The 26,622-nt window shown below is 42.6% G+C and overlaps 1 protein-coding gene across 5 annotated transcripts; it reads left to right on the top strand.

Moving 5' to 3' along the window:
- Window positions 1-2,653: 2,653 nt before the first annotated feature.
- LOC116575741 (gamma-interferon-inducible protein 16-like) lies at window positions 2,654-23,563 on the top strand. 5 transcript variants are annotated; one of them, XM_032317176.1, is made up of 9 exons: window positions 2,657-2,865; window positions 7,135-7,419; window positions 8,570-8,700; window positions 9,299-9,466; window positions 13,468-13,635; window positions 16,975-17,142; window positions 20,298-20,717; window positions 22,056-22,241; window positions 23,239-23,563. In XM_032317176.1, exons 2-9 carry the CDS (start codon window positions 7,155-7,157, stop codon window positions 23,305-23,307), a joined length of 1,575 nt encoding a protein of 524 aa, XP_032173067.1. In that variant the 5' UTR covers window positions 2,657-2,865; window positions 7,135-7,154; the 3' UTR covers window positions 23,308-23,563. The 5 variants fall into 5 exon arrangements, with proteins under 5 accessions (XP_032173071.1, XP_032173070.1, XP_032173068.1 ...); XM_032317180.1 differs by lacking the exon at window positions 20,298-20,717 and having other exon boundaries at window positions 2,654-2,865; XM_032317179.1 differs by lacking the exon at window positions 22,056-22,241 and having other exon boundaries at window positions 2,654-2,865.
- Window positions 23,564-26,622: the final 3,059 nt, after the last annotated feature.

Below are 26,622 nucleotides of genomic sequence, written 5' to 3'. Positions count from 1 at the left end.
ATCATACCCAAATCAGATAAAGATCAAGCAAAAAGAGACATAGAAGCCAATATCCCTCATGAAAGTAAATGTAAACATACTTTCTTAAATCCTTAAAAATGGAATCTAGCAATATGTAATAAGCGATAGGGAGCCCTGGGACCCTGTGCGTGAACTCAGGGATGCAACACTGATGCCGCATGTAAACCTCTATCATGCTTTGCGTTTCCGTGGAAGGACCAGGACAGCAAACTGTGTGGGTGACCAGTGGTCCTGTGAATTCATAAATCAAGTCGGCCAACCCTTCCACTCTGGCAGGCTTCCTTCCAGCTCTTGAAGATCAGGATACTGCCGCTCTTCCCGGGCTCCTTTGCTACAGCTGCCCTAACAAAATATACAGACTGGGGGGTGGGGGTGGGGGGCTGCTTACACAGCAGAACTCTATTTCCTCGGTGTTCTTGAGGCTGGAAATCCAATATCAAATTGTCAAAGGTTTGCTTCCTCCTGAGTTCCAGTTCGCAGGCCATCACCTTCTCACTGTGTCCTCACACGGTGTTCCCTGCTCTCTGGGTAGGTTAAAACCTCCTCTTTTTAGAAAAGCACCAGTCCCATTGGATTAATGCCCCTCCCTTAGGACATCACCTTAACTTACCTGCCTCCTTAAAAGCCTGATCTCCAACCAAATACAGTCACAGGGCGGGGGATGGGGGGTGACTTCAACACATGAATTTGGGGGAACACAGTTCAGCCTATACCCTCCCTTTCTGTTTTTTTCTCTGAGATGCAAACTTTGTCACTAAGCTTTCCTCCATGAGCCCAGTGTGGATTTGAGAAGGCCTAATTGTGGTTTTCTGATGTAATTGTTCTTTTGCTTACTTCTGCTTTTCTCCTTAGATTCGCTCTGCTGTCTCCTAGATTGATAGCTTAGGGTGCAGGTTGACTAACATTTTTGTTTTTCTATAAAGAGCCATCGAGTGAACCCTAGGCTCTGTGGCTGGTCTGCTCCACAGCGGCACCATGAAGACAGGCATAGACAATGCATAAGTAAATGAGCATGTCTGTATTGCAATAAAGCTTTACTCACAAAAACAGAGAGTGTGTTAGCTTTGGCACACAGGACTCCAATCCAGTGGGGACTTCTCCTGAAGATTTTGACTATGTGAATTAATCCTTCAGGTAATGAAGAGTCATGTAAGTGTATCTGTTCTCTGTATCAAGAGTTCTTCTATGTATGTTCTACTAGGATCTTTCTGCACGACGGCACAAATCATCAATTGTTTGACTACTGCCTATTAGGAAAAATGCACATTTTTAGCATTCCTTTGTTTCATCTATTAAAATTCCAATTGCACTGTATGAATTATGGGGCATTGCTCTGAGTTGTCCTTACTGAAGACAGTAATCCGTGTTTGCACACCGGAGTCCCAACCAAGGACATTATTCCACCTGATGACAAGAAAAAGAGCAGGAAAATAGCCTGATATGGTCATTCCCATATGATCTCTGATCTCTGGGATGGGGACCTCTCTGACCTCCCTAATGGCCCTCTTCACGGGACAGCAGCTCCACGGATCCATAAAAGCTACCACCTGCAGCAAAGAAGGAGGGACCCCACGTGTGTTTGTGGACATCTCGCCAGGTCCCCTTGCCTCCCCACGACTTACTCACACTTTGGTGGAGTTTTCCGATGCTCCCACCTCTAGACTTCAGCTATGCCCTCCACGACTGTCGTTTGAATTAAAACAATCACTTTCTTCCCTTTAGATGACCTCGGATCACCCCCCAGAACCAGCTGTCCTTTGGGACCCTTTTCCAGCCATGGCTCCATCCTGCTCGCAGATCAGCCGGTGGGTTACAACCATCAGGTCAGCCAACTGGCACCAGTTATTCAACATGTGAGGGTTCACGGCGCTCTGGAGTCCATCCACTGTCCTTCACGGAAACAACACTGCACAGCGAGAGGTTTACCAAGTCCCTCCGTCCAGAGGTTCAGTGTTTTCCAGAAACTGCAAGGGCTTATGCTGTCGAGATAGGGGCTGACTACCCACCTGTGTCTTTTCCACGAATAGTGCAGGAAGTGTGAGTGATCATTAATTTGACCAGTGAAGTAAAGTAGCCTAGACTCAGCTGAGAGGGCCGCCTCTCTGACTAAGAACTCACACATCGGTAATGACCTTCTACTTCTGCCAAGCTCCGGGTATGTCAGTTACTAGCTGGGTGAATGCTTCAGGCACTAGTTAAACCGAGAGTGATTCCATAGCCGACCTACCCTCTTCCAGGAGGTACAGTCAAGGGTGAGCAGAGAGACATGCCTCTTCCAGCATCTCCTCCTGCCACTCTGAGAACAGGAAGAGAGGGATAAGCAGTCCGGTGACTCATCCTAACTTTTCTTACATTTGAGCATCATCCACGGGAATACAGGTCTCTGAGGACCCACCCACAAGAGTGCTGGAGTTGTAATGTTGGCACTCGGTCATCTACTGACATTTGTAACAAAACACTCAATTATACCTTTGCTATAATCTTTCATTTTGATTAGGCACATACAGGAAGGAAACTGTTGATCTTCTCTGACTAAGGAAATCGAAAGCTAAGAGCCTCGGAGGGAGGAGTCTCCACATTGTGTTGCAACTTCTCCATCCAGGGGGCCGTGCCCGGTGAGGAAACCCCCGCCCACCGAGTTTTCTGGGACTCTACTAGCGCCAGCTGCGCTTGCTAGCTTTCCAAATACTTCTTTTCCCTCCGCCCTCCAGGAGGTCATCACACCCTGCAGTTCATCCTCTGAAGGCTTTGTCGTCTTATCTTCCTCCTCAAACAACAGAAGCAGAGATTCCTGAATTTCTGAAGAAGACATCAGGATCCAGACTCCTGGAGATTTTCAGCAAGGTGAGGCTTGTGGCTTTCTGCAGACAGCTGTGGGCACCTGCTGGCTGAACCCAAGACAACTGGGGAGTAGGCAGGGGTTAGTGTATGAAGAATTGGGGTAGGGGGGCTGGTATCAACTATAGTTGGGGACATGAAAACATTAGTAGCTTGATTTCTAATCCTTTACTACCTAGACAAGGAGCAGGCATGTTTATCACCACAGCTGACACCTGAACGAAGGAGGTGCATTTTGACTGTGGAAAACTTTAAAATCTATTCCGCAGGTGACTACTGGCACCCGTTACCTTAGAAAAAGGGTCTGGTTTTCTTCCCTCGGTGGTGTTCAGGAAGCTCTTGGTAACCTTGGTACAGTTCTGGTCAGAAGTCAAGTTAGGAGCACAAGGAAACTATCAGAACATAATAATAAGTAAAAAAATACATCTGGATTTAAAGCTGCATTGTGGGGGCATGTGAGTGGCTCAGTGGGTTAAGCCTCTGCCTTCGGCTCAGGTCATGGGCCCAGGGTCCTGGGATTGAGCCCCGCATCGGGCTCTCTGCTCGGCAGGGAGCCTGCTTCCTCCTCTCTCTCTTCCTGCCTCTCTGCCTACTTGTGATCTCTGTTAAATAAATAAATAAATCTTAAAAAAAAAAAAAAAAAAAGCTGCATTGTGGTCTTACCCTGATTTTAGAAGACACTCACACACACATATACATGCACAGAGCAGAAAAAGTTTCACTTCCCCAGACACAGTTATGCAAAAACATGTTTACCTCTAGTAAGGCAGTTTAATCTTCATATTATACTCCAGATGGTACCACCAGAGCTGTTTTTCCAGTTCCTTTTAGCATCACTGTCTGCCTTCCTGAAAATTACTGATTTTTTTCCTAGTGGCAAAGTATAGGAGAAAGAGGAGGAGATTTCGCCACAAACAGAGTTTCAGAACTGTTGAGCGACTTTCTGTGCGACCTGCATAACAATAGTTCCTATGTGCTTGATCAGAGTGTGAGATTTTTAATGCTGATTTTGGAATCTTATGTATGTTACGTAAACCCGTCGGTTATGCTTATTAATAATGTTAGTCCTAGTTCCTAAGTCTCTACTGAATTTTTTACCTTGTTTATTTAATAATTAAGAGAGATGTTAAAATCTCCTACCATAGGGGCTCCTGGGTGGTTCCGTGGGTGAAAGCCTTTGCCTTCAGCTCAGGTCATGATCTCAGGGTCCTGGGATCGACCCCTGCATCAGGCTCTCTACTCCGCGGGGAGCCTGCTTCCTTCCCCCTCTCTCTGCCTGCCTCTCTGCCTACTTGTGATCTCTGTCAGATAAATAAATAAAATCTTAAAAAAAGAAATCTCCTACCATAAAATTGTGAGGTTTTTGTCCTGTAGTTCCCTCAAATTTATATATACAATAACATAATGTACATTACTTATGTAATCATGTATAGATGTACACATGTATATAAAAGTGTGTGTGTAATACCACAAATGCAATTTCTATATTATAATATGTCAATCATGCTAAAGGGCATATTATGTAATATTTGTAGCATTATAAAGGAATATAAAGTATCAATAACATGTATTTACTATTAGCAGGTAAAGGCATAATGACAACTGTTTTGTTTCCCTAGGAGGTCAGCCTTTATGGTTGTCTGGCACTCTGGGGATGCTTTTCATCTTCAGGTCTATTTCAAGCAACACTAGTATAGATAAACTGGGTTTTCTTTTAGTTACTCTTTGCATGATAAAGCATTTTTCTTTCATTTTCCCACCTTTAAGTGATCTTTTGTTAATACTCTATTGGCAGAGTGCACAAATGCATTTTCCCCCACAAATGCAATTTGACTAAATTTGTCACTTACCTGGGTAGGCCATTTATGGAGATGTTGTCTCTCTTGTCTTGGGTCAGGGCTGTATTCGTGTGGAAGGCCTAGGTACACCAGATCAGGCTCGGTTCCAGCTCTTACTTACCTTTGGGCTTGTGGTATTTCTTGGCTCTATGTGTTATTTTTGGTGTCGAATATTTCCTCCAATAGATGTCTCTGTATAGGACTTTATCTTCTAAACTACCAAGGCCTTGAATATCAGAGAATAGTTTCTGAGACCCTCACATTTAAATATGATTTGGGCTAGCTTAAAATTCACCTCTTAAAATTATTTTGCCCTCACATTTAAATATGATTTGGGCTAGCTTAAAATTCACCTCTTAAAATTATTTTGCCCTCAAGATACATAGACAATACATCTTCTGATACCCCTGGGGCTACATATGTTTTGGAATTCAGAATTGGGGCATTTTAGAAAGGAAAGGAACGGCTATTTAACACACCTATTTAACACACCTACTTTAAATACTGTAATACTAGACACTATAAATACATATGTGTATATATATTTATATATATATTTATATATATTTATATATATTTATATATATACACATATGTATTTATGGTGTATATATATATAAATATATTATATATTTATATATATACACATATGTATTTATATACATATATACATATATAAATATATATAATATATATAAATATATATATTTATAGTATTTATAGTATTTATATATATTATATATTATATATATACATATGTACATATGTGTATATATATACAGTATATATATACACATATGTACATATGTGTATATATATTATATATATATATATATACTTTTTTTTTTTTAAGAGAGCGATCACAAGCAGGCAGAGAGGCAGGCAGAGAGAAAGGAGGAAGCAGGCTCCCCGCTGAGTAGAGAGACTGATGTGGGGCTCGATCCCAGGACCCTGAGATCACAACCTGAGCCGAAGGCAGAGTCTTTAACCCACTGAGCCACCCAGGTGCCCCAAATACACTAATATTTTAACAGTAAAACTTAGGAATGTTCAGTTAGGTGGAATGAATAAAGAATAAACATTGTCTCCTGTCACCTCATATCTGGTTTTATTTTGCAAATAAATTATGTTGTCTCACACACACACACACACACACAAAACACAAAAATTTCATTTTAAAAATTGCTCGACTTTGAAATAGATAACGGAATTTGGATGAGAACTACATGAAAATTGACCTTATTTTCCTGTGGTGGGCAGCTTTGCTTTGAACATCAGTTTCAATCTCATCCTTGAGTCTTTACAGGTGACCCACTCTTTGTCTCTGGAAGCTTTCAGAGTTTTCAACTTTGTTTTTAATAATCTTCAATTCCCCCATAATATATCTTGAGGTTTTATCCTTCACTCTATGGGCCTGATGAATCTGGAAATGCTCACATTCTCTCAAGGAGGAATAATTCTTAGCCCTGGGAATCTGAACATGCTAATTATACAAAAATCACACAAACACGCTGTCCCTAAATGAAAAAGAATTTATGACTTTGAACAGAAAATTGGAATCCCTACCATGTACTGAGTTCCATGGGGGAAGTACACACGGTGATAAGGAGACCCAGAGGACGACACCCAGGCCCAAAAGGGGACTCTGGTGGGTTTCAGGAGACAAAGCCTCAGTGGAGCCTTGAAGGCTGTAAGAAGGTGGTGGGAGAAAGAAAAGTGAGGCTGGCTCTTTGGGAAGCAGGGAGGGAATTAGCAAAGTCATGAAACTTGGGAAGACAAGGTATATTGTGTATTTCCGGAACATATGACATACAAAATACAAAAGTTACAGATGTAAAAATGATGCAGATTATTCAAGGTTTTCCAAGTTAGGCTAAAAAGCAAGAAATTTTTTAAAACCAAAATGGGGAACTATTGGAGCATGTCGACTGGGATAAAAATGGGGCTCTATAGTGGGGAGCCGGCTCTCCAAGAAGAACTAATAAGAGGAATTCAGCCTAGAAAGGTAAAATCAAGCAACTGTAGAAATAACTTCAGCCAGTAACTGCTGGGTGCCTGCTCTAGCAAGAAAGTAGAACTCCAGCAAAACAACTACCAAATAGTCCTGATCTATTAGGACTGTGACTCTGACCCCCTACAGCCCACACTCCACACAGGGCATCAACTGCCTCTTTCCAGACCTCCTGCCACCACACCCACCCCCAACCCAACCCAACTCAACTATCATTACTAAAAGGAAAGAATTTCTTAGAAGTCCCGAATATAGCAGTTCTCAACCCATTTCCCACAGTGACACACCTGGAAATTAAGTTCCTCTTTGTCACACACACACGCAAGGACGACGCCTTGGCATGGGTGCCTCCCTCACACAGACACAACCGAACTTTTAAACCATCCGGATGAAGGTGTAACACCGTACGGTATTTTTCTCTTTCAGGCTCAGCCACACCTGGAGAGATGGGGAGTGACTACAAGAGAATTATTCTGCTGAAGGGACTGGAGGTCATCAACGAGTACCAGTTCAGCATCGTCAAGTCCCTGCTGGCCCGCGATCTGAGACTCAAGAGAAAAATGCAAGAAGAATATAACAAGGTCCAGATTGCTGACCTGATGGAAAGAAAGTTCCCAGGGCCTGCCTGTGTGGACAAGCTAGTAAATCTGTTCAAAGACATAGAAGGGCTTGGAGACGTTGTTAAAATTCTTAAAAATGAGAAGAAAAAAGGTAATGGGCAGGAGCCCTCACTGTCAGGGTCCGGGTCCCCCACATCGGAGGGAGCCCTGGAATTGGCATAGCTGAGTGATCCCTTTCCCAATTTCCAAGTGGGTAGCTGAGACGAGGTAGCCCTTCAGACACCAACAAGTAGACAGTTTAGACAATCCCTTTACTATAAAGAGGTCCACTATATTTTACAAGGTGTATTTTGGGGGTGTGGGTAAAGAAAAAAGCAGAAAAAGTTGATGAGGAAAGGCAGAGTCTTCTACATATTACAAAACGTTGAAGAGGGACAAAGAAAAATTAGGAAAAATCTTAAGATTTAAAAATTCTTCGTTCAGTCCGTTTGGTGCTCTGTTACATTATTTATGCCATCATTACTATGTTCCTTAGCAAGAAACATGACTAAAAGTTACTAAAAGTTATGAAATATGACTAAAAGTTTCTTGCTAAATAAAGAACATAACTTTTTTAATAGAAAAAGCTAATTCTCAGAGATGTGAAGATTTTGCCTCCTCTAAAATCACTGGATCCTAAAAATATTTTAAAACATTAAGTCCAGTATTACCAACTCGTCATATCACCAATTAGATCAGATTTTCCTTCTCTGGTTTCTGTAATTCAAACAGACGTTCCATAGGAGTTAACCCACCACATGAATTATGAAAGCTGCAGATTCTTTTTTTTTTTTTTCCCAAGATTTTATGTATTTATTTGACAATGGGAGAGGGAGCAAAGCAGGGGGAGGAGCAGAGCGAGAAGCAGGCTTCCCTCTGAGCAGGGAGCCTGTTGAAGGGCTGGATCCCAGGACCCTGGGACCATGACCTGAGCCAAAGGCAGACGCTTAACGGACTGAGCCACCCAGGTGTCCTAAAACTACAGATTCTTAAAAAGAACGCATAGGATAAGGTGGGAAAAGGGTTTGACTGAGGTACCTGGGAGTGCAGGGGATGGGAGGGGTGTGCTCATGTACCTGGGGGAGAAAGGGAACTAGCCTTGTGAGTCTGCGCCTGTGCTCTGGTCGGCGGGCTGATGCAGGAGGGGAGCACACCAGCATCCCAGACCCACAAACACGAGCTGAGAGGACGCACGAATGGAAGTGCTACAGCTGCCCTCGGCCAGCTCCTGGGATTCATCATGTTGTTTTTAACTGCTTCAGTTATGAGGCAAAGCGGAGCAAGAGGGAAAGAGCCCATGAAGAAAAGAAGGCAGGATTCCCCCAGAACTGATGAATCCACATCTACCGTGAACGAAGCTTCGGAATCAGTCCATGACACAGTCATGTCCAAGGTAGGATGGAGAAGGTCCCGTGGAAGGAGCTTCTTCTAGGCTCTATCACTTATTACCTTCTTGTGTACACCAAGTGCTTTACTCATTCCTCAACCTGCAAATACAAGAATTGGGAAAAAGGGATTCCAGGAGCAGAGTGAAAAAGAGGTTCAGAGGCAGCACACCCACAGTTATGATCACCCATGATGTTTCGGAACTGTGTGCACATCACAAGTGCGGATAAGTCCCCATGAAGGAGATGTGAAGTCATGACCCCTCCTTACACGTGCACAAAATTGGAAGTCACACTAGGAGAGTAGTTTGCCAAGCCTGCTCAAAGAGCCAAAAATTCAAACATAAATTTTATAAATTCCGGTACAGCATTCTTCCCAGGGATGAGGAGGGTTCCCAGGCTCTTGTGTGAATCATTTATATGTGTGGGCTGCCTGCTTTGCCATCATCTCTTAATGGGATTGAATCCAAGTACCTCCTGGATTTCATGAACACAGAAATTTTGACATAATTAGAAACTAGTAATAAAAACTTGATTTGCTAAGTAGTAATGATGTGTTTCATCTAATATTGGAAACCATTAACCAGGGGTAAAACTTACTTTCAGAAAAAGAAAATCAAAACAACACAACAAGATGAATCTATGAGGACCCAGCCAACCCAGGAACAGAGTCCGCTTCCAGGACCATCTGCAACCAGCACACAGTCAACTTGTAGCTACCCTCAGACTCCTCAGATGCCCCCACCGACCCCAGGGAGCAGTTCTGCAACTAAGGTACCATCCCCCTCTTCCCATGCTTGTACACCTTCACAACATGCTACAAGACTCTCCATGACCTTGAGAGACCTTCTCAGTCATTCTCTACTATGTATAAATTCCCTAAATACCAAAAATCACCCCTTAGTTTACCAAGTGCAGCCACTGAGATTTTGTTGTATTACACGTCCTTTGCTACTTGCAAGGTATGCATTTTGACATAATTCCGGACCTCAAGAGGTCTACTGGCTTGGTCCAGTAGTAGGGGTGGGAAGTGGACAGACAATTGGAGATGAACATTAGAGGATGCTTATCCCTTCTGTTCTTCATTCAACCATTTCTTCTTGATTTGCTGGCCATTCTTCTGGACTCGTGTCCTACATGCGGTGCTCCTTCCCATGTTAGCTATGGGAATACATGCTACTTCTGTGATTTGGAATTCATTGCTCCTATCTTTGCGCTGGCCCAGGGACAGCTCCTTTCAGACACCAGCCTGACTGCTTTCCTCTGGCAAGCCTTCCCCAACGGCCGATGACAATACATCACATCTTCCTACTGCTCCCGTTCATGGGTCATTTTACCTTTCCTACCCAGCATTTGCAATCATTATATGAGTCTTACGCTCTCTTTTCTTCCTGGACAATAACCTCAGAAACACAGGACAAGGGTAGGCAGGTGAGTGCTACAAACATGCATCCCCTCCTCCGCATCTGCCTCTGTGCCGCCATGACATGGCCCCTGCGGTTGCCAGCACTCAGATGTACAATGTCCATTCTGTGACAAGTGCACACGCAACCTGAGGGATGGACAAAGTAGTATCGTAATCACTGTCCTCTCAAATAGTTTGTGACCTGCCCCCAAGCTGTCCCTGACCCAGCTTGTAGCCCTCCCCCATTACACACACATGCAGTTGAGGGCAGACTCCCTATGCACAAGATTTCTCAAATTCTGTCTTCTTATTCTTGCTGTTGTCAGCCCCTATGACTCATACTCCCCCTACAGTCTCTCCACAACTTACTTACGGGATGGAGCTAGACACTTGTGCCTGTGACCTTATCAAGTCATTGGAACCTCAGCTCCCCATTTTCTCTGCTATGACAATGACATAGGTGCCCATCTTAGGACAACTCCACTTTGGCCATGCATATTGGCTTGGAAAGGACACTTTATATGTCCCCATCTGCCTATATAGGTGACAAGGTCATTTCTTCACACATAAGAATCCTCCTGCTGCCCTGAAACCGCCTTGGAGCACAGGGACCCCAGGGGCCTCCTCCATACCCTCAGGCTCTCACACCTACACACCCTAGAGCTGCCATTCCTCCTCTGGGGTCCAGCCTCCTGCACGGGATGCCTGTAAAAAGGTATCTGACTCTTCATTCTATGCTTCACTAGATGAGCAGGAAAGTCTTGCTGTGGCTCATCACAGGGTCTCCCAAGGATTTTCTCTAAGGTGTGAGCTCTCTTTATTCTGTTGCCTCAAAACAAGACACAGACCAATATTGCCCTTGAGACCTGCTACTCTGTCTCTCCTGAAGCAAACAGCCCAGACCATCCTCTCTGCTGAATGGGACAGGGAGATGAGGGAAGGAAGGAAGTTCTGGGAAAATGAACAGTTACGATTTTTAAACATTGTCCAATCAGAAAGTATAACTCAGCATCCAAATCTATTATTCAGATAGAAGCTTTCGGTATAAATAATTTTAGGAGACGCTTCCAAAAGTTCTTCTCCACGAATTTAAATTACTACATGTGACAGAAATAGAGAAGCTTCTTTTTTAATTTAAATTTGATTAGCCAACATTTGCTACCTCATTACTTTCGTACATAGACTTCAACAATTCATCAGTTGTACCCACAAGTACAACAACAAGTACTCCTCACATCTTACGCCTTCCTTCATGCCCTTCACCCAGTGCTCCCCACCCCCCCACCCACCTCCTTTACAGCAACCCTCAGTTTCTTCCTTTCTTTTTTTAACAGCATCTCGTGGTTTGATTCCCTCTCTACTTTTTTTTCCGTTCCATTCCCCCCCGCCTTCCACTAGGAGCATCTGTGCTGTTTCCTGTATCCCACATATGAATGAAACCATAAGATACTTGCCTTTTTCTGATTGACTTATTTTGTTCAGCATAATACCCACCCATTCCATCCATTTTGATGTAAATATTAAGAATTTATCTTTTGTGATGGCTGAATAATATTCCATTGTATATTTCTATGCCACATCTTCTTTATCCATTCATCTATTGATGAGTATCTTGGCTCTTTCTACAGGTTGGCTATTATGGATATTGTTTCTATAAACATTGGGGTGCACGTGCCCCTTCAGATCACTACATTTGTATCTTTGGGGTAAATACCTAGGAGTACAACTGCTGAGTCATAGAGTAGCTCTATTTTCAACTTCTGGAGAAACCTCCAGACTGTTTTCCAGAGTGGCTGCATCAGCTTGCATTCCCCTCAATAGCACACGAGGGTTTCCCTTTCTCTGCATCCTCACCAACATTTGTTGTTTCCTGACTTGTTAATTTTAACCATTCTCACTGGTATGAGGTAATATCTCTTCGGGATTTTATTTGTATTAGGAAAGTATTTCTCATGCATAGAGAGGGTCACACACAAAGCATGAAAAATTTGCAGATCTCAATGGAAATACAAGCTCCCTGCATAGACATGAAGTGCTAACAACAATCTTGACACATCTTTGTATAGAAAATTTAGTGACTGGATTCTAGAAATTGTGCTTCCTGTCTGTGAACTCATCTTTCCTTGATGGACCACTTATCATTTGTCACTCGGATGCTATTGCTAGTCCTGATTCACCAATGGGAAAAATGAGGATTGTAGAGGTTCACAGCTTTCTGGAAGGACCACCCAGGCAGTGAATGTCAGAACTCAACACTTGAACACTTAGTGGTCATGACTGAGCCCATGGTAGGTAGGTGGGTGTTACAATATTTTTGAAGTTATTTTTTAAAACTGATGAATAGACAGGGGCATGTCTGGACATTGTTTCTATAGCCCAGGCTCTGAAAGCCTTCTAATGAGGAAAGAGGTCTTGACAGCATGGGGGGAATGGCTGGTTGTGCATGGTGGATGGTCTGAGGTTTCTCTAATCAGGAAGCTGTACGGAAGAGGAAGCTATTTCCAGGAGCTCCCCCATGCACAGCTTCATCAACTAGTTACGCCTTGTGAATTAGACAAATGAATCCTAGAAGTGGCAGAGATGTGGCAAACTTCTATTGGACGTAGAATGGTACAAAAGGGCTTTCGTTAGAAAAAGTAATGGTAGTCAAGGGCAAAGATTTTACTGACACTTGTGCACTTACTAAACAATTATGAAATCCCAGGTGCTGGGAACGGCCTGGGTGAATTCCTGCATGAGCCTGTGTGTTGTTGAGATCTCTGAGGGATTTGGTTGCTTGGTCAGGACCCTGCCTCTAGAATTATGAATCCAAGGGAATCTTTCTGGGATGATAAACAAAGCATCTAAATGGATGAAGTTGGGATGTTCTAGACCCAAAGAACAGGGGATGGAAACCAATATGCTGATCTGCAACAGGTGCAAGGAAATGAAGACCTGGCTAATAGAACATCCTTCACCCCAGCCGATGTTCTTCTGAGACCTGCTTCCCTTAGAACCTGGGAGGACTTTCTCTCAGTCCATGAATCCAGTGTTCTCCTGAGGAAGAGCATAGATAGGCCAGTCGGCTGCAGAAGTAGAACAGAATTCCACTACAGAGCAAGGAAATTTGAATTATCTGACTTGTTTAAATTTGCAGAGTGACATGGGAAATCTTTGTTGGTTTCTGAGCTGGGGGGATGTTGGAGATATCTGCCTATGTGCTGTAATTCCAGAGTGAAGATACTGCTCTGTGTGAGGCAGAGAAGGGGAGAGACAGACAGACAGACAAGGAGGGAAAGTGAGGGAGGAGAGACAGGAACAGAGAGAGAGAGATGTGTTCTGGGTTATCTGATACTGAAAACCATTAACTGGGGGGAAAATCTACTTTCAGAAAAAGAAAATGGAAACTACACAAAATAATGAATCTATGAGGACCCAGCCAACCCAGGGACAGAGTCAGCTTCCAGGACCTTCTGCAACGAGCACACAGTCCACTTGTAGCTACCCTCAGACTCCAGAGATGCCTGCACCGACCCCTGGCAGCAGTTCCACAACCAAGGTACCACCACCCTCTTCCCACCACTTGTACCCCTCCACAACATGCTACAAGACTCACCATGACCTTGAGAGAGCTTCTCAGTACTTCTGTACTCTGTAAAAATTCCCTAAAAAACAACTCCCACTCATTAGTTTATCAAATGAAGACGCTGAGGTTTTGTTGTATTACACATCCTTTGCTACTTGCAAAGTATGAATTTTGACATAATTCCTCATCTCAGGAGGTCTACCAGCTTGGTCCAGGAGTAGGGGTGGGAAGTGGACAGACAATTGGAGATGAACATAAGAGAATAGTTTTTTAAAGTTATTGTTACGTTGGTTAGCCAACATAGAGTACATCGGTAGTTTTTGATCTCGTGTTAAGTGACTCATTGTTGTGTAGAAAACCCAGTGCTCATCACAACAGGAGCTCCTTCATGATCCTGCTTTGCCTTCCATTCCTCTCTTTCTTCTTGACTTACTGACCACTCTTCGGGGTTCATGTCCAGCCTTCAGTGCCCCCTGCCATGTTAGCTGTGTGCATACATGCTACTTCTGTGACTTGGAATTCACTGTTCCTATCTTTACACTGGCCAAGTGACACCCCCCTTCAGACACCAGCCTGACTGCTTTCCTCGGGCAAGTCCACTCCGACACCCCAACCACAATACGTCACTTCTTCTCACTTCTCCCTTTCATGGGTCCCTTTATTTTTCCTGCCTCCACTTTCAGCCACTATAATGAGCCTATGTTCTCCTTTCTTCTGGGACAAAAACCCCAGGTTGGCTATATAAGAGATGATAGAGAAAGACAAGTGGAGATGTGAGTGAATCAACTCCTTCACAGTGCCTCTGTGGCACCATGACATGGACCGAGAGGCTGCCGGAGATCTGGGGTACAATGTCCATTCTGCGGTGAACACGCAGCCAACCCGAGAGATAACAAAGCAGCATATTACTCACTGTCTGTCCTCTAGTATAGTATGGTTCCCCACCCAGGTGCCCCCTGACCCAGACTATAATCAGCCCCCAACACACACACATAGCAGTTGAGGACAGACTCTCCAGGGACAAGGTTTCTCTCAGGTTCTGTCTTCTTATTCTTCCTGATGTCAGCACCCATAATTCATATTCCCTCCACAGTCTTTCTGAGGCACACTTGTGGGATGCAGGAGCAACCAGCGCCCATTGGCCTCCAGGCCAGGGGGTGATGCCCGAGACCTTATTTGGTCATTGAAACTTCAGCCCCCATCTCTATGACAATGGCATAGCTGCCCATTTCAGGAAAACTCCACTTTGGCCATGCATACTGGGTTAGAAGTGACACTTTCCATGTCCCCATCTGCCTGTACAGGTGACATGGTCATATCTTCTCATATAAGAATCCTTCTACTGCCCTGAAACATCCTTGGAGAACAAGGACCTCAGGGAGGTCCCTCCATCTCCTCAGCCTCTTACACCTACACACCCCTGAGCTGCCATTCCTCTTCTGGGATCCGGCCACCTGCAAGGGACAACTGTAAAAAGGATGTCTGACTGTTCACTCTGTGCTTCATTAGGTGAGCAGGAAAGCCTTGCTCTAGCTCGTCAGGGGGTCTCTCAAAGATTTTCTCTAAGGTGTGGGTTGTTTGTTCTGTTCTCTTAAAACAAGACACAGACCAATATCACCCTTGAGACCTGCTTCTCTGTCTCTCCTAACGTGAACAACTCAGACCATCCTCTCTGCTGAATGGGGCAGGGAGAGAGGGAAGTAAGCTCTGAGAAAATAACTCATTTATGATTTTTAAACACTACCCAATCAGAAAGCATATTTCAGTATCCAAATCTTGCTATTAAGATAGAAGCATTTGGTTTAACTGATTTTGGGAGAAGCTCACAATGTTCCGCACAAAGAATTTAAATGACTGCATGTGGCAGAAAGAAATGGAGCAGCTTCTTTAGTAAAGCAGTCCCCACGCCTTTGAGAGGGTCACATACACAGGCTGAAACATGTGGAAATACAAGCTCCCTGCCCAGACAGGAGATGCTAATAACAGTAATGACATTTCTGTGTATCGAACATTTAGGGACTGGATTCTAAAATCTGTGTGCTTCGTGCATGTGATTCCATTCTTCCTTATAAAACCCCTTGTCATGTGTCACTCAGATGCTATTGCTAGTCCCACTTCACCAATGAGAAAAGTGAGGTTTGCAGAGGTTCACAGCTTTCTGCAAGGGTCACCCCGAGAGAGAAATTCAGAATTCAACACTTGAACACTTATCGGGAACTGAGTACATGGTAGGTGTGTGGATGTTATAATATTTTTTAACTTATGTTTTTTAAGTTGATGAATAGACGCTGTCATGGTTGGATGTTGTTTCCAGAACCCAGGCTCTGAGCGCCATCTACTGAGGAATGAGGTTCAGGGAGGTGGGGCGGGGGGTCCGTGTTTGCTCTAATCAGGAAGCTTAACGGAAGAGGAAGCTATTTCCAAGAGCTCCCCCATCCACAGCTTCGTCAACAAGTGACACCTTATGAATTAGACCAATGAATCCCAGAAGTGGTAGAACTGTGGCAAACTTAGATTGGACGTAGAATGGTACACAAGGGCTTTCATTAGCAAAAGTAGCGGTAGTCAAGGGCAAAGATTTTACTGACACTTGTGCACTTGCTAAACAATTACAAAATCCCAGGTCCTAGGAATGGCCTGGGTGAATTCCTGCATCAGCCTTGTGTTGTTGAGATCTCTGAGGGATTTGGTTGCTTGGTCAGGATCCTGTCTCTAGAAATATGAATCCGAGGGAATCTCTTGGGATGATTTAAAAAAAAAAAAAAAAAAAAAAAGCATCAATGGATGAACATGGGGTTTTCTAGACCCGAAGAACGGGGGATGGAAACCGATAGACTTATTTGCCACAGATGCAAGGAAATGAAGACCTGGTTAATAGAACATCCTTCACCCCAGCCGATGTTCTTCTGAGACCTGCTTCCCTTAGAACCTGGGGGGACTTTCTCTCAGTCCATGAATCCAGTGTTCTCCTGAGGAAGAGCATAGATAGGCCAGTCGGCTGCAGAAGTAGAACAGAATTCCACTACAGAGCAAGGAAATTTGAATTATCTGACTTGTTTAAATTTGCAGAGTGACATGGGAAATCCTTGTTGGTTTCTGAGCTGGGGGGATGTTGGAGATATCTGCCTATGTGCTGTAATTCCAGAGTGAAGATACTGCTCTGTGTGAGGCAGAGAAGGGGAGAGACAGACAGACAGACAAGGAGGGAAAGTGAGGGAGGAGAGACAGGAACAGAGAGAGAGAGAGAGAGAGATGTGTTCTGGGTTATCTGATACTGAAAACCATTAACCAGGGGGGGAAATCTACTTTCAGAAAAAGAAAATGGAAGCTACACAAAATAATGAATCTATGAGGACCCCGCCAACCCAGGGACAGAGTCAGCTTCCAGGACCTTCTGCAACGAGCACACAGTCCACTGGTAACTACCCTCAGACTCCACAGATGCCTGCACCGACCCCAGGCAGCAGTTCCACAACCAAGGTACCGCCACCCTCTTCCCACCACTTGTACCCCTCCACACATGCTACAAGACTCACCATGACCTTGAGAGAGCTTCTCAGAACTTCCGTACTATGTATAAATTCTCCAAATACCAACAACCACCCGTTAGCTTGCCAAATGCAGACACCGGGATTCTGTTGTATTAGAAGTCCATTGTTCCTTCCAAAGTATGCATTTTGACATAATTCCTGATCTCAAGAGGTCTACCAGCTTGGTCCAGGAGTAGGGGTGGGAAGTGGGCAGGCAATTGGAGATGAGTATAAGAGGATGTTTATCCCCTAAGTTCTCCATTCAGCCATTTCCTCTTAGCCTCCTGACCACTCTTCTGGACTCATGTCCAGCGTTCAGTGCCCCCTCCCATGTCAGCTGTGTGACCACATGCTATTTCTGACATTTGGAATTCCTTCTTCCTATCTTTTCCTGGCCCAGAGACACCCACTCTTTAGACACCAGCCTGACTGCTTTCCTCTGGCAAGGCTTCCCCTATACCCTGACAACAACATGTCACATCTTCCCACGGCTCCTTTTCGTGGATCCCTTTAATTTTCCCGCCCAGCTTTCGAAAATATTATAATGAGCCTGTCCTCTCCTTTCATCCTGGACAGTAACCGAGGGTGATAGGGAAAGGCAGGTGGAGATGTGAGAGCATCAGTTCTTCCCTGGCCTGCCTGCGTGCTGCCCTGACACGGCCCCAGGGGCCGCCAGCACTCAGGGGTACAATGCCCATTCTGTGTCGAATACACAGGCAACCTAAAGGAATGGCACAGCAGCATATCAGTCACTGACCTCTAGTGTGGTTTATTACCCCTCCCAAGCTGTCCCCTGACCCAGGCTGTCCCCTGCCCCCAGTACACACATAGCAGCTAAAGGCAGCTTCCTATGGACACATTTTCTCCACTTCTGTCTTCTTTTTCTTTTTTTAAGATTTTATTTATTTTTTTGAGAAAGAGTGTGTAAGAAGTGGGAAGAACAGGGGTAAAGGGAGACTCGGTTTCCCCACTGAACAGGGACCCTGTAGGGGCTCAATCCCAGGACCCTGGGATCTTGAACTAAGCCAAAGGTTTACCCTTACGCGCCGAAGACACCCAGGTGTCCCTCAAGTCTGTCTTCTTATTCCTGCTGTCGTCAGCGCCCGTAACTCAGTTCCCGCCACAGCATCCTTACTGCACATGGGATATGATTGGTCATTTGCTTGATTTTATTTTTACATAACAGAGACCACTTATTGTGGAAAAGAGTGTAGAAATACAGAGTCAGAGCACTATCACCCATTCTTCCTCTCCCACTTTTATTACATAAATAATATTATCTTAGGAAATTTAGGAAACCAAGATGCACAGACAGAAATAAGTAAAATTTTATTATCTGATCTCTCTTACATCAAACGTCACATTTTGAAAATAGTCTTTCTGATTTTACCCTTTGTGATGTATGCACAAAGAATATCATTTTGTCTCATGACATATATTTTTCTATAATCCAATTTGAGGAGTTTTTTTGTCACTTAATATGCTTTTAAGTGCTATTTAACTCAACGAATGTAGATTTAAATTCTTATTTTAACGTATAAGAAAAATTACATGGTTATTCCATAAACTAGAAAAATAACTGTATTATCTGACTTTAGGTTATTTCCAGAATTCCTCAGACCTGCAATGAGCAAAAGAACACGTTTCCATTAGATATGCCTGCGCCAGGGTAGATCCATAATCGTTTTCCAGGTCAGATCACAAGAAGCATTGCTGGTCTGTGGTACAACCAGCTCGCGGCTTTGTAGGCAATCCTGGCACTTCTACCTTGGTCCTTGCCTTCAAACTTCCGTTTACAGATCGATAATACCGTCTCATTCCAAGCGCTCTCCTGAAACTCTGACGTGATTCAGGCCACTCGGAGACAGGATGTCAGAGAAATTCCCCTGACACTTGGCTTCTCCACTGACATGCGCCTCAGGGTCCTGCCATGATTCCAACAGAACAGTGTGGTACGGGGTCAATGTTCTCCTCCTGTGCGCTTGGCTGAGACCCCTTTAATAGGAGACAGATTAATAAGAGAAAAGCAAGCAGAAGTTTGTTATAATAAATATGCTTCACATATACCTGGGAGAAACCAGGGGAAAAGTAGTAACTCCCTGAGGTGGCCGAAACTACCCACTGAAATACCATCTTCAGCTAAAGACAAGAGAAAGGAAGGTGTGGAGACCACATAGGGAGATTACCAGGAAAAGGGGATAAACAAGGGTGTTTGTTATGCAGATTTCGGTAGGTTGTTTTTCCTCATAAGATTTTCTTGTGGTTTAGAGGTGTCCTCTTCCTGGTGGAGAGAGAGACACTCTTATAAATGCATGTTCCTTACAGAAGGGCAATTTCTATTCTCTTTGTAGAGGTTTTCCTAAGTCTGTTATTTTTCTAAATAATCAGTTCAATATAATTCTTTGCCAAGGAAGCATATTTTCAGATGGCTCATTCTGCTACTCTTCAAGAGCCCGGAGCCAGGACATTTCCAAATTAGGAAAGTTCATAAGATTCTCCAGTACTTGTTTAACCTCTTTTTAGCCCAGCACTTCTTGGAAAAGGATTAGTGGTTTCTGTCTTTTATTGCGACATCTACTGGAACTGATTCCAGATGAAATCAGTGGTTTCTGACTAGAGCCCTTCCCACTGTCAGTGCTGTTAAGATGATTTATTTCCTTCCCTATTTATAGCTGTGCTATAAATATATATACTGTGCTCACTAAACTGAGTTGATTAGTAAATTAAGATGATATATTCATCGTCATCTCTACTGCGAACCCCTTCATGACAACATGGCTATTGCCTACTTCCTCTACACATGACAGAACTCTCCTAGGAGAAATACATTTCATCTTGGGTTAATCACTTTTAGAGAAAAATATTATTCCTCTCAAACTCATAAAAGGATGAAAAAATAAAATAAAATTATGTTTAACTCTTCTCCATGCCTTTCATGGGCTACATCATACCAGATTGGCCATTTCTGCCTAGCTCATTTTTCTCCCAGACCCATCCAATCAGGTATTTCTGGAGTCTCAAAATTGAGCGTAGGTGGCTCTCACTAGAAAGTGACTGTTTTCCCTTTCCTAACGGTGCCTCTTTTTGGTGTGTACTTCCAAGTAGAAACCAAGATTGAAGGTTGTACCCACAGAAGCTTCCATAGAAGAGGGTTTCCAGAAGGGCCCCAAGGAAGTGATGGTGTTGAAAGCAACAGAACCATTTACATATGATCCCATGAAAGCAGAGAAAAAGATGTTCCATGCCACCGTGGCTACTGAGAGCCAATTCTTCCAAGTAAAGGTTTTTCATGTCAGCCTGAAGAATAAGTTCATCCCAAAGAATATCATCGCCATATCAGATTACCATGGTCGCAATGGGTTCCTGGAGCTGTATGGTACCTCTCGTGTGTCTGATGTCAATTCTGACCAAAAGATGGAAATCTCAAGCAGACTAATCCAAAATGCAAAAGCAACTCCTAAAATCAATACTCTTTACTCACAAAAGCCAGGAACATTTGTGAGTGGGATATATCAGGTGCATAAGGTAAGCCCAACCCCATTGATTTGTACTATTTCTTCTGCAACCCCAGAGTTTGAAGATCTGGATTTGCCAAGTAGAGTCTGGTTAACTTCTGAAATATACGAACTCAAGGGGTCACTGACCAGTGTAGTTGGGTAGAAGCTTCCCGCTTCAGGATATGGGCTAGAAAAACTCCTCATGATCTGCTTCCCAAGGTAATGCCATGCAAACTCTACAGAAAGATATTTCCCAGAATCCTTGGCATTTATCAGATATAATGATCCAGTCACAAGTATCCTGGTCCAGTAGAGTGCAGACTTTCTATTAGTATACATATTCTTATGATTTTGTTTAAGTTCTGTTTCATCCCATTTTAGTAGCAGGTTAAGTTAACTGTGAATAGTTATCCTCTCAAACTTGGATGCTAGTTGTGACAACCAGAGTAAAAAATAAAGAGATGACTCTGCCCTAAAATGCAGCTGTTTCCAATAGTTAGCTCAGATTCTGATCATCTGAATCTTAAAGTGCTCTTCTCTTCACAATCGCTCATCAAAATTGTTGGGCAACTGATTCTGGCATTATCTAATAGGAATTATGGATATTGAAAACACTAGAGAAGTCATGTTGTTTAATACTGAATTTATGGGGCACCTGGGTGGTTAAGCATCTAACTTTTGATTTCAGCTCAGGTCATGATCTCAGGATTATGAGATTGGGCCCTACATTGGGCTCCATGCTGGGTGTGGAGTATGTTTAAGATTCTCTCTTCCTCTCTGAGGGTCCCTCCCCCCAAAATTTTTTTAACTACTCAGTTTATTAATATGGTCAATAAAATGCATAATTTGGGTTTATTCTTAGAATTAGTGAAGGTATTTCTGTCCCAACACATCATGGAAATACTAAGTGGGGCTGACCTTACTTTTCTATGGGAAGTTTTATTCCATATTCCATTAAAGGTGTCTTCTAGGGTGGCTCTTTCCTTCTACCCCTGTTCTTTCCTGTGCCTTCTGTGTAAGTGGCTGTGCACACAGGTGCATATGCAGAATTAGTGAGTAGTGAGTGAGAAGAAACCTAGAACAATGGGACTAGATGATCTAGATTCAAGATTCGGGCAGAATTGGAGGAGTGAATAAATAGAGAATGGAGAAGAATTACAGAAATGATATAATCTACTTAATGATGACTAGTGGAAATCCTCAGACTCATAAGGAGAATTATCTGGACAAAATATTTTAAGCTATTTTTTACCCCTCCTTCTGGACCCCTGTCAGAGACAAAAGTATACACCCACACCCTGTGTTTCTCATAGATGTGGAAATCTGATCCAGTTCTCAGGAGAAGGGCATTGCTTTTCTTTTGTAGAAAAATGTGTTGAGTGAGAACATCATTTTGTATGAAATACAAGATAATACGGGGAAGATAGAGGTCTTGGTGTACGGACGACTGACCAGCATCAACTGTGAGGAAGGCGATAAACTCAGACTCATCTGCTTTGAACTCAGCATGGATCCAAGACAGCTGAGATCTGTAATTCACAGTTTCATCAAGGTGGGAACTTCTGGGGAACATCATTTTTCCAATATAGAAGACTTTACGAAAACCAGATTGATGTCCTTTCCATCATTCTTTCTTTAAGAGAGAGAGAGAAAGAGAGAGAGAGATTTTTAATCACTTTGAAGAGAGAAGCCCCAGAGAGGCCTTCAAAGTATAGAAAATTAGCTAAGTATTATAGAGTTGGTTGAATGTATCAAAGCAGGGAGATTATTTAGTAAATTTGGGCTTCATTAAGGCAGATTTGTTTCAAATCCTGGCTCTGTGATTTCCTAACTGGTTAGTGAACTTAAATACCAGGAACCTCATGTTCATCACCTATGATATGGGGAGAATATCCTCCATCCCAGAGGATGTTAAACAGAGCTCATACCAGACCTAAATGATCAAGAGTGCCCCTGAATATCTCAAAACACAAAGTGACCAGCCTTTAGTGAGATATACAGACCGGTCTACACAGACAGAGGGCATTGGTACTACAGGATTAAGTCCACGCTCTTCATCACACACATGCATAAGGGATTGTGGGAAGATCACCAAAGGATAATACTGGAATGAAACAGGTCAATACAAAAGTTGATGCCTCCAGACACACAGCAGGTCCACACTCTTAGGTCTCTCCAGTTCTGAGGCCCTCAAACCTCCAGCCTTTCCCTCATAGCCTCACTTTCCTCCTACTCATTTTCCCAGTGAGAACCTTCCCCTCAGCTCTTGGCCTTGAGTACACCTGCTCCCTCCTCTCTTCTGCCCTGTCCACATGCACTCATGCTGCATGAGTGACTGTGAGTGACTACCTCATTTCATGGTCTCAACCAAGGTGGGTGGGGTGGCTCAAAGGACAGGAATTCATTGAAGGAGAGAAGTGAGAGCAAGAGCCTTACAGGAAAAGGAGAGAAGGAATGTAGCCAGTGGCTGGGAGAAAGAGTCAGTGCAGGGAGAAAGATAGAATCAGTTGCATCTCAACTGTTTTATCACCATCTCTTTCCTCTTTAAGGTCATCAAGCCCAGGAAAAACAAGAAACAACCACTCGGTCCTGATTCACATACGGAAATCTCACTGTAATATCCTTCTAAAAACCTGGATGCCATTAACAATGATGCTATGGAGGTAAAATCTAAGTATAGAAAAAAAAATACATACATATATATGAGAGAAGTTCAAGATATACCAGCATTAATTCTGGGGAATAGAGTGGTAATGGGTACTTTTTATTTTATTTTTTATACTTTTATACTTTCTGGTGTCTGTGACCATATTTTGCATGTATAATTTTTATAACTTGGAAAAAAATAATAAACTTTTTTTTATTGTAAAGGAATTCTATAACACGAGTCTAACTATTTGGTGTGTTGCTTCAAAGCAAATCATCTGTGGCTTGCAGATCAGGCTGAGCCCCCCAAATCCCAAGCAGTATTTGCATTTATACTCTGGGTGTGATCTTAACAAGTTGAGGCTGGGGTCAAGAATAGGCATGTTGGACGGGTTGCGCCCTGCTCAGAGAAGGCCAGCTGAGAGCCCACGTCAGCTCAGAAACCCTCTGTGCTTTGTTTGCCAAGAGCTGTGTCTTAGGGAAGGATTGCTTTAGCTCAGAACATATTTCCTGGTTCTCATGCTCCTCAAAGGTGGACTCCATCAGGAAGTTGCCCCAGGCAAAGATCTACATCAAGCAAGCACTGAAGAATCCTTAATTTACTCTAGAGCCCAATGGCAGAACGTAGGTATCCCCAAGCTGACATTTACAGTATATTTATTGATCCCATATTTACTACCTGATGTTTTGCAATTACCTTGTGTCAGTCTCCAGCCTTGCTGGAGATGGTTGATAGTTTTCTCCTCTTTACTCTCCTACTCCGAGAAAAGCAAGGAACAGAAGGTGAAATCACTTTCCTAATGATACTCAAATGGTCAATCCCAGTCCTCGGCTGAGAATCAGGCTGTGGTCCTGCTCTGGGGTAGGTGTGTGAGGGGGATGGGAGGTGGATGAGGAGGAAGCTGTGAAGGACAGAATGGGATGTCTCCCTCTGGGAAGGTCCAAGGCTGTTCCTGTGCAACTAATCTAAGGAAAAGCAGCATTACAGATCTGCCTTCGTGGTTCAGGGCCAGGGGGCGTGGAAAAAGAATGGGTTGTTCTCACTTGTACTGCTTCCTTTCTGATGGTGTATCTTTTATTCTGGAGGCTTAGATGCCAAGAGTAAAATAGAGACTTATGTTTCTTCCTTGCCTGATACCATTCCAATAACATATATAAGTAATAATATGCATGAATATATTAATAATATATATTATTAGGATAGATCTATAATATATATTAAATATAGTATATACATAGTATTTAAGTACATATACATTCAAGGTAATTTTGGTCATTGTGGGAAACCGGACAGTGAGGGAACATACAAATACTGAGTCCAGTTTCTTCATCTGCAATGAAAAAAGGGAAGTTTAGAGAAATTGAGAAAAGTCGTCAAGATCATAACATCACTCAGCTAGTTAGGGAACAGATTCCATGCTAAGAAGATGTCACTGTCTGCTAAAACTTCCTCCAAATCAGACTTGATTTATGGACCCTCAGGATATACGTGGTGTCCCACAGAAATGATGTGTATTCTGAGCTATATACTCATAGCCTTTATGTTCTTACTCTTATTACTCATATTCTTATTACTTTATACAAACTTTCTGTGATTGACTATTCTATGGTATGTAGACAATGGTGATTAAGAGTTAAAGAATGAGTTCTTCCAGGGACCTGCCCAGTCCATGACTTGACTTCCCTTACTGTAGTCCTGATTCCCTCATGAGCTTGGTATTTCCAAGCATACTGTGTCTCCAAAGGAGGTCAACTTGAGGGACACAAAAGAATTTGGGTCTTTGATTTTGTGTTGACATAAATAGCTTCATCCTCTAACACCATAGACCTTGTCTCTTTTTGCACTTTGTACCTTTTGGAGTTTCTCCTCTACCCCAGCATGAAGTAGGTGAGAAGCTAGAACTTCCCCTAGATCTGAAGTGTGGGATCCAAGAGAAATTCACAATTCAGAGACACATCTCTCATCACAAACCCCTCATTGCTATAGTTGTGCCAAGTGGTCTTAAGTGGTCTTAAGGTATGCAAGAGGCAGAGAAATATCTCCAGGGATCTCAAAGTGTCGCCATATGGCTCTGATTAGAAGATATACATCCAAACTGAATGCCTCATTTTTTTCATTTATAAAAACAGAGCTAATGATGGTGGAAATATAACAGTTATATCTGTGGTGGCCATTAAACAAGGCATCTATATAAAGCACTTAATAATTAACTAGCCTATAATACTTAGTAAAGAAAGCTATTACACTGCTGTTTGTAACTTACATTTCTTATCTAATGGTATGTGTTATAAATTTTTATGTGTCAGAACATAGTCATAAATCTAGTCATATTCAATAACAAATTTATCATGACTAATTTAATTCATTGTTTACTTCAATTATTTTGAATTTTTTTATTTAAAGCAATATTTATGTAATGCCCATAAGTCAACTTATTTCTAGGTTAAATACCTATAAGTGGCTCAAGGAATATGAATATATGTATTAATAATATTGCCAAATTGATGTCCCAATTAAATACTTCTAAGAACACTCTTCCTAGTAATTATATCATTATCACATTTATAAACTAAATATTATTAATCAAATGGATAAGAAACACTAATTGTTTTAAAATCCTTGATCCAGCGTAACCTAGCTGCCTCAGTCATGTGCCTTCTTGATCTTGGAGCTATGAGTTCAAACCCCACACTGGGCATAGAGATCATTTAAATAATAATAATGAAAGTCATAATAAAATCCTTGATTCAGTTTTTGTGAATCTTTTAAAAAATAGTTTTATCTTATTAATTACAGAAGCAATGGATGTTTATTCTACAGAGATCAAAAAGCACAATCAAGAGTATTAAAAACAGGGACACCTGGGTGGCTCAGTTGGTTAAGCTGCTGCCTTCAGCTCAGGTCATGATCCCAGGGTCCTGGGATCAAGTCCCGCATTAGGCTCCTTGTTCAGCAGGGAGCCTGCTTCTCTCTCTGCCTTTGACTGCCACTCTGCCTACTTGTGTTCTCTCTCTCTCTCTCTGATAAATAAATTAATTAAATTTAATTAAATTTTTAAAAGAGTATTAAAAACAGCTATAATTTTTCTTCCTATATGGTATACATATTTTCTATTTTTTAAATTAAGGTTTAATACACATACAGTAGAATTCACTGTTATTACTGCAAAGTTCTTTGAGGCTTTTTTTTTTTTTAAGATTTAATTTATTTATAGAGCATGCATGAGCAGGGGAAGGGGTAAAGTGACGGGGGGAAGAGAAAGAATCTGAAGCAGACTCCATACTGA

This window comes from Mustela erminea, chromosome 17 (assembly GCF_009829155.1).
Source record: "Mustela erminea isolate mMusErm1 chromosome 17, mMusErm1.Pri, whole genome shotgun sequence".
In the NCBI taxonomy this organism is placed as follows: Eukaryota; Metazoa; Chordata; class Mammalia; order Carnivora; family Mustelidae; genus Mustela; species Mustela erminea.
Note: the sequence above shows the minus strand (reverse complement) of the source record. Positions and strands in the feature narration are given on the sequence as shown.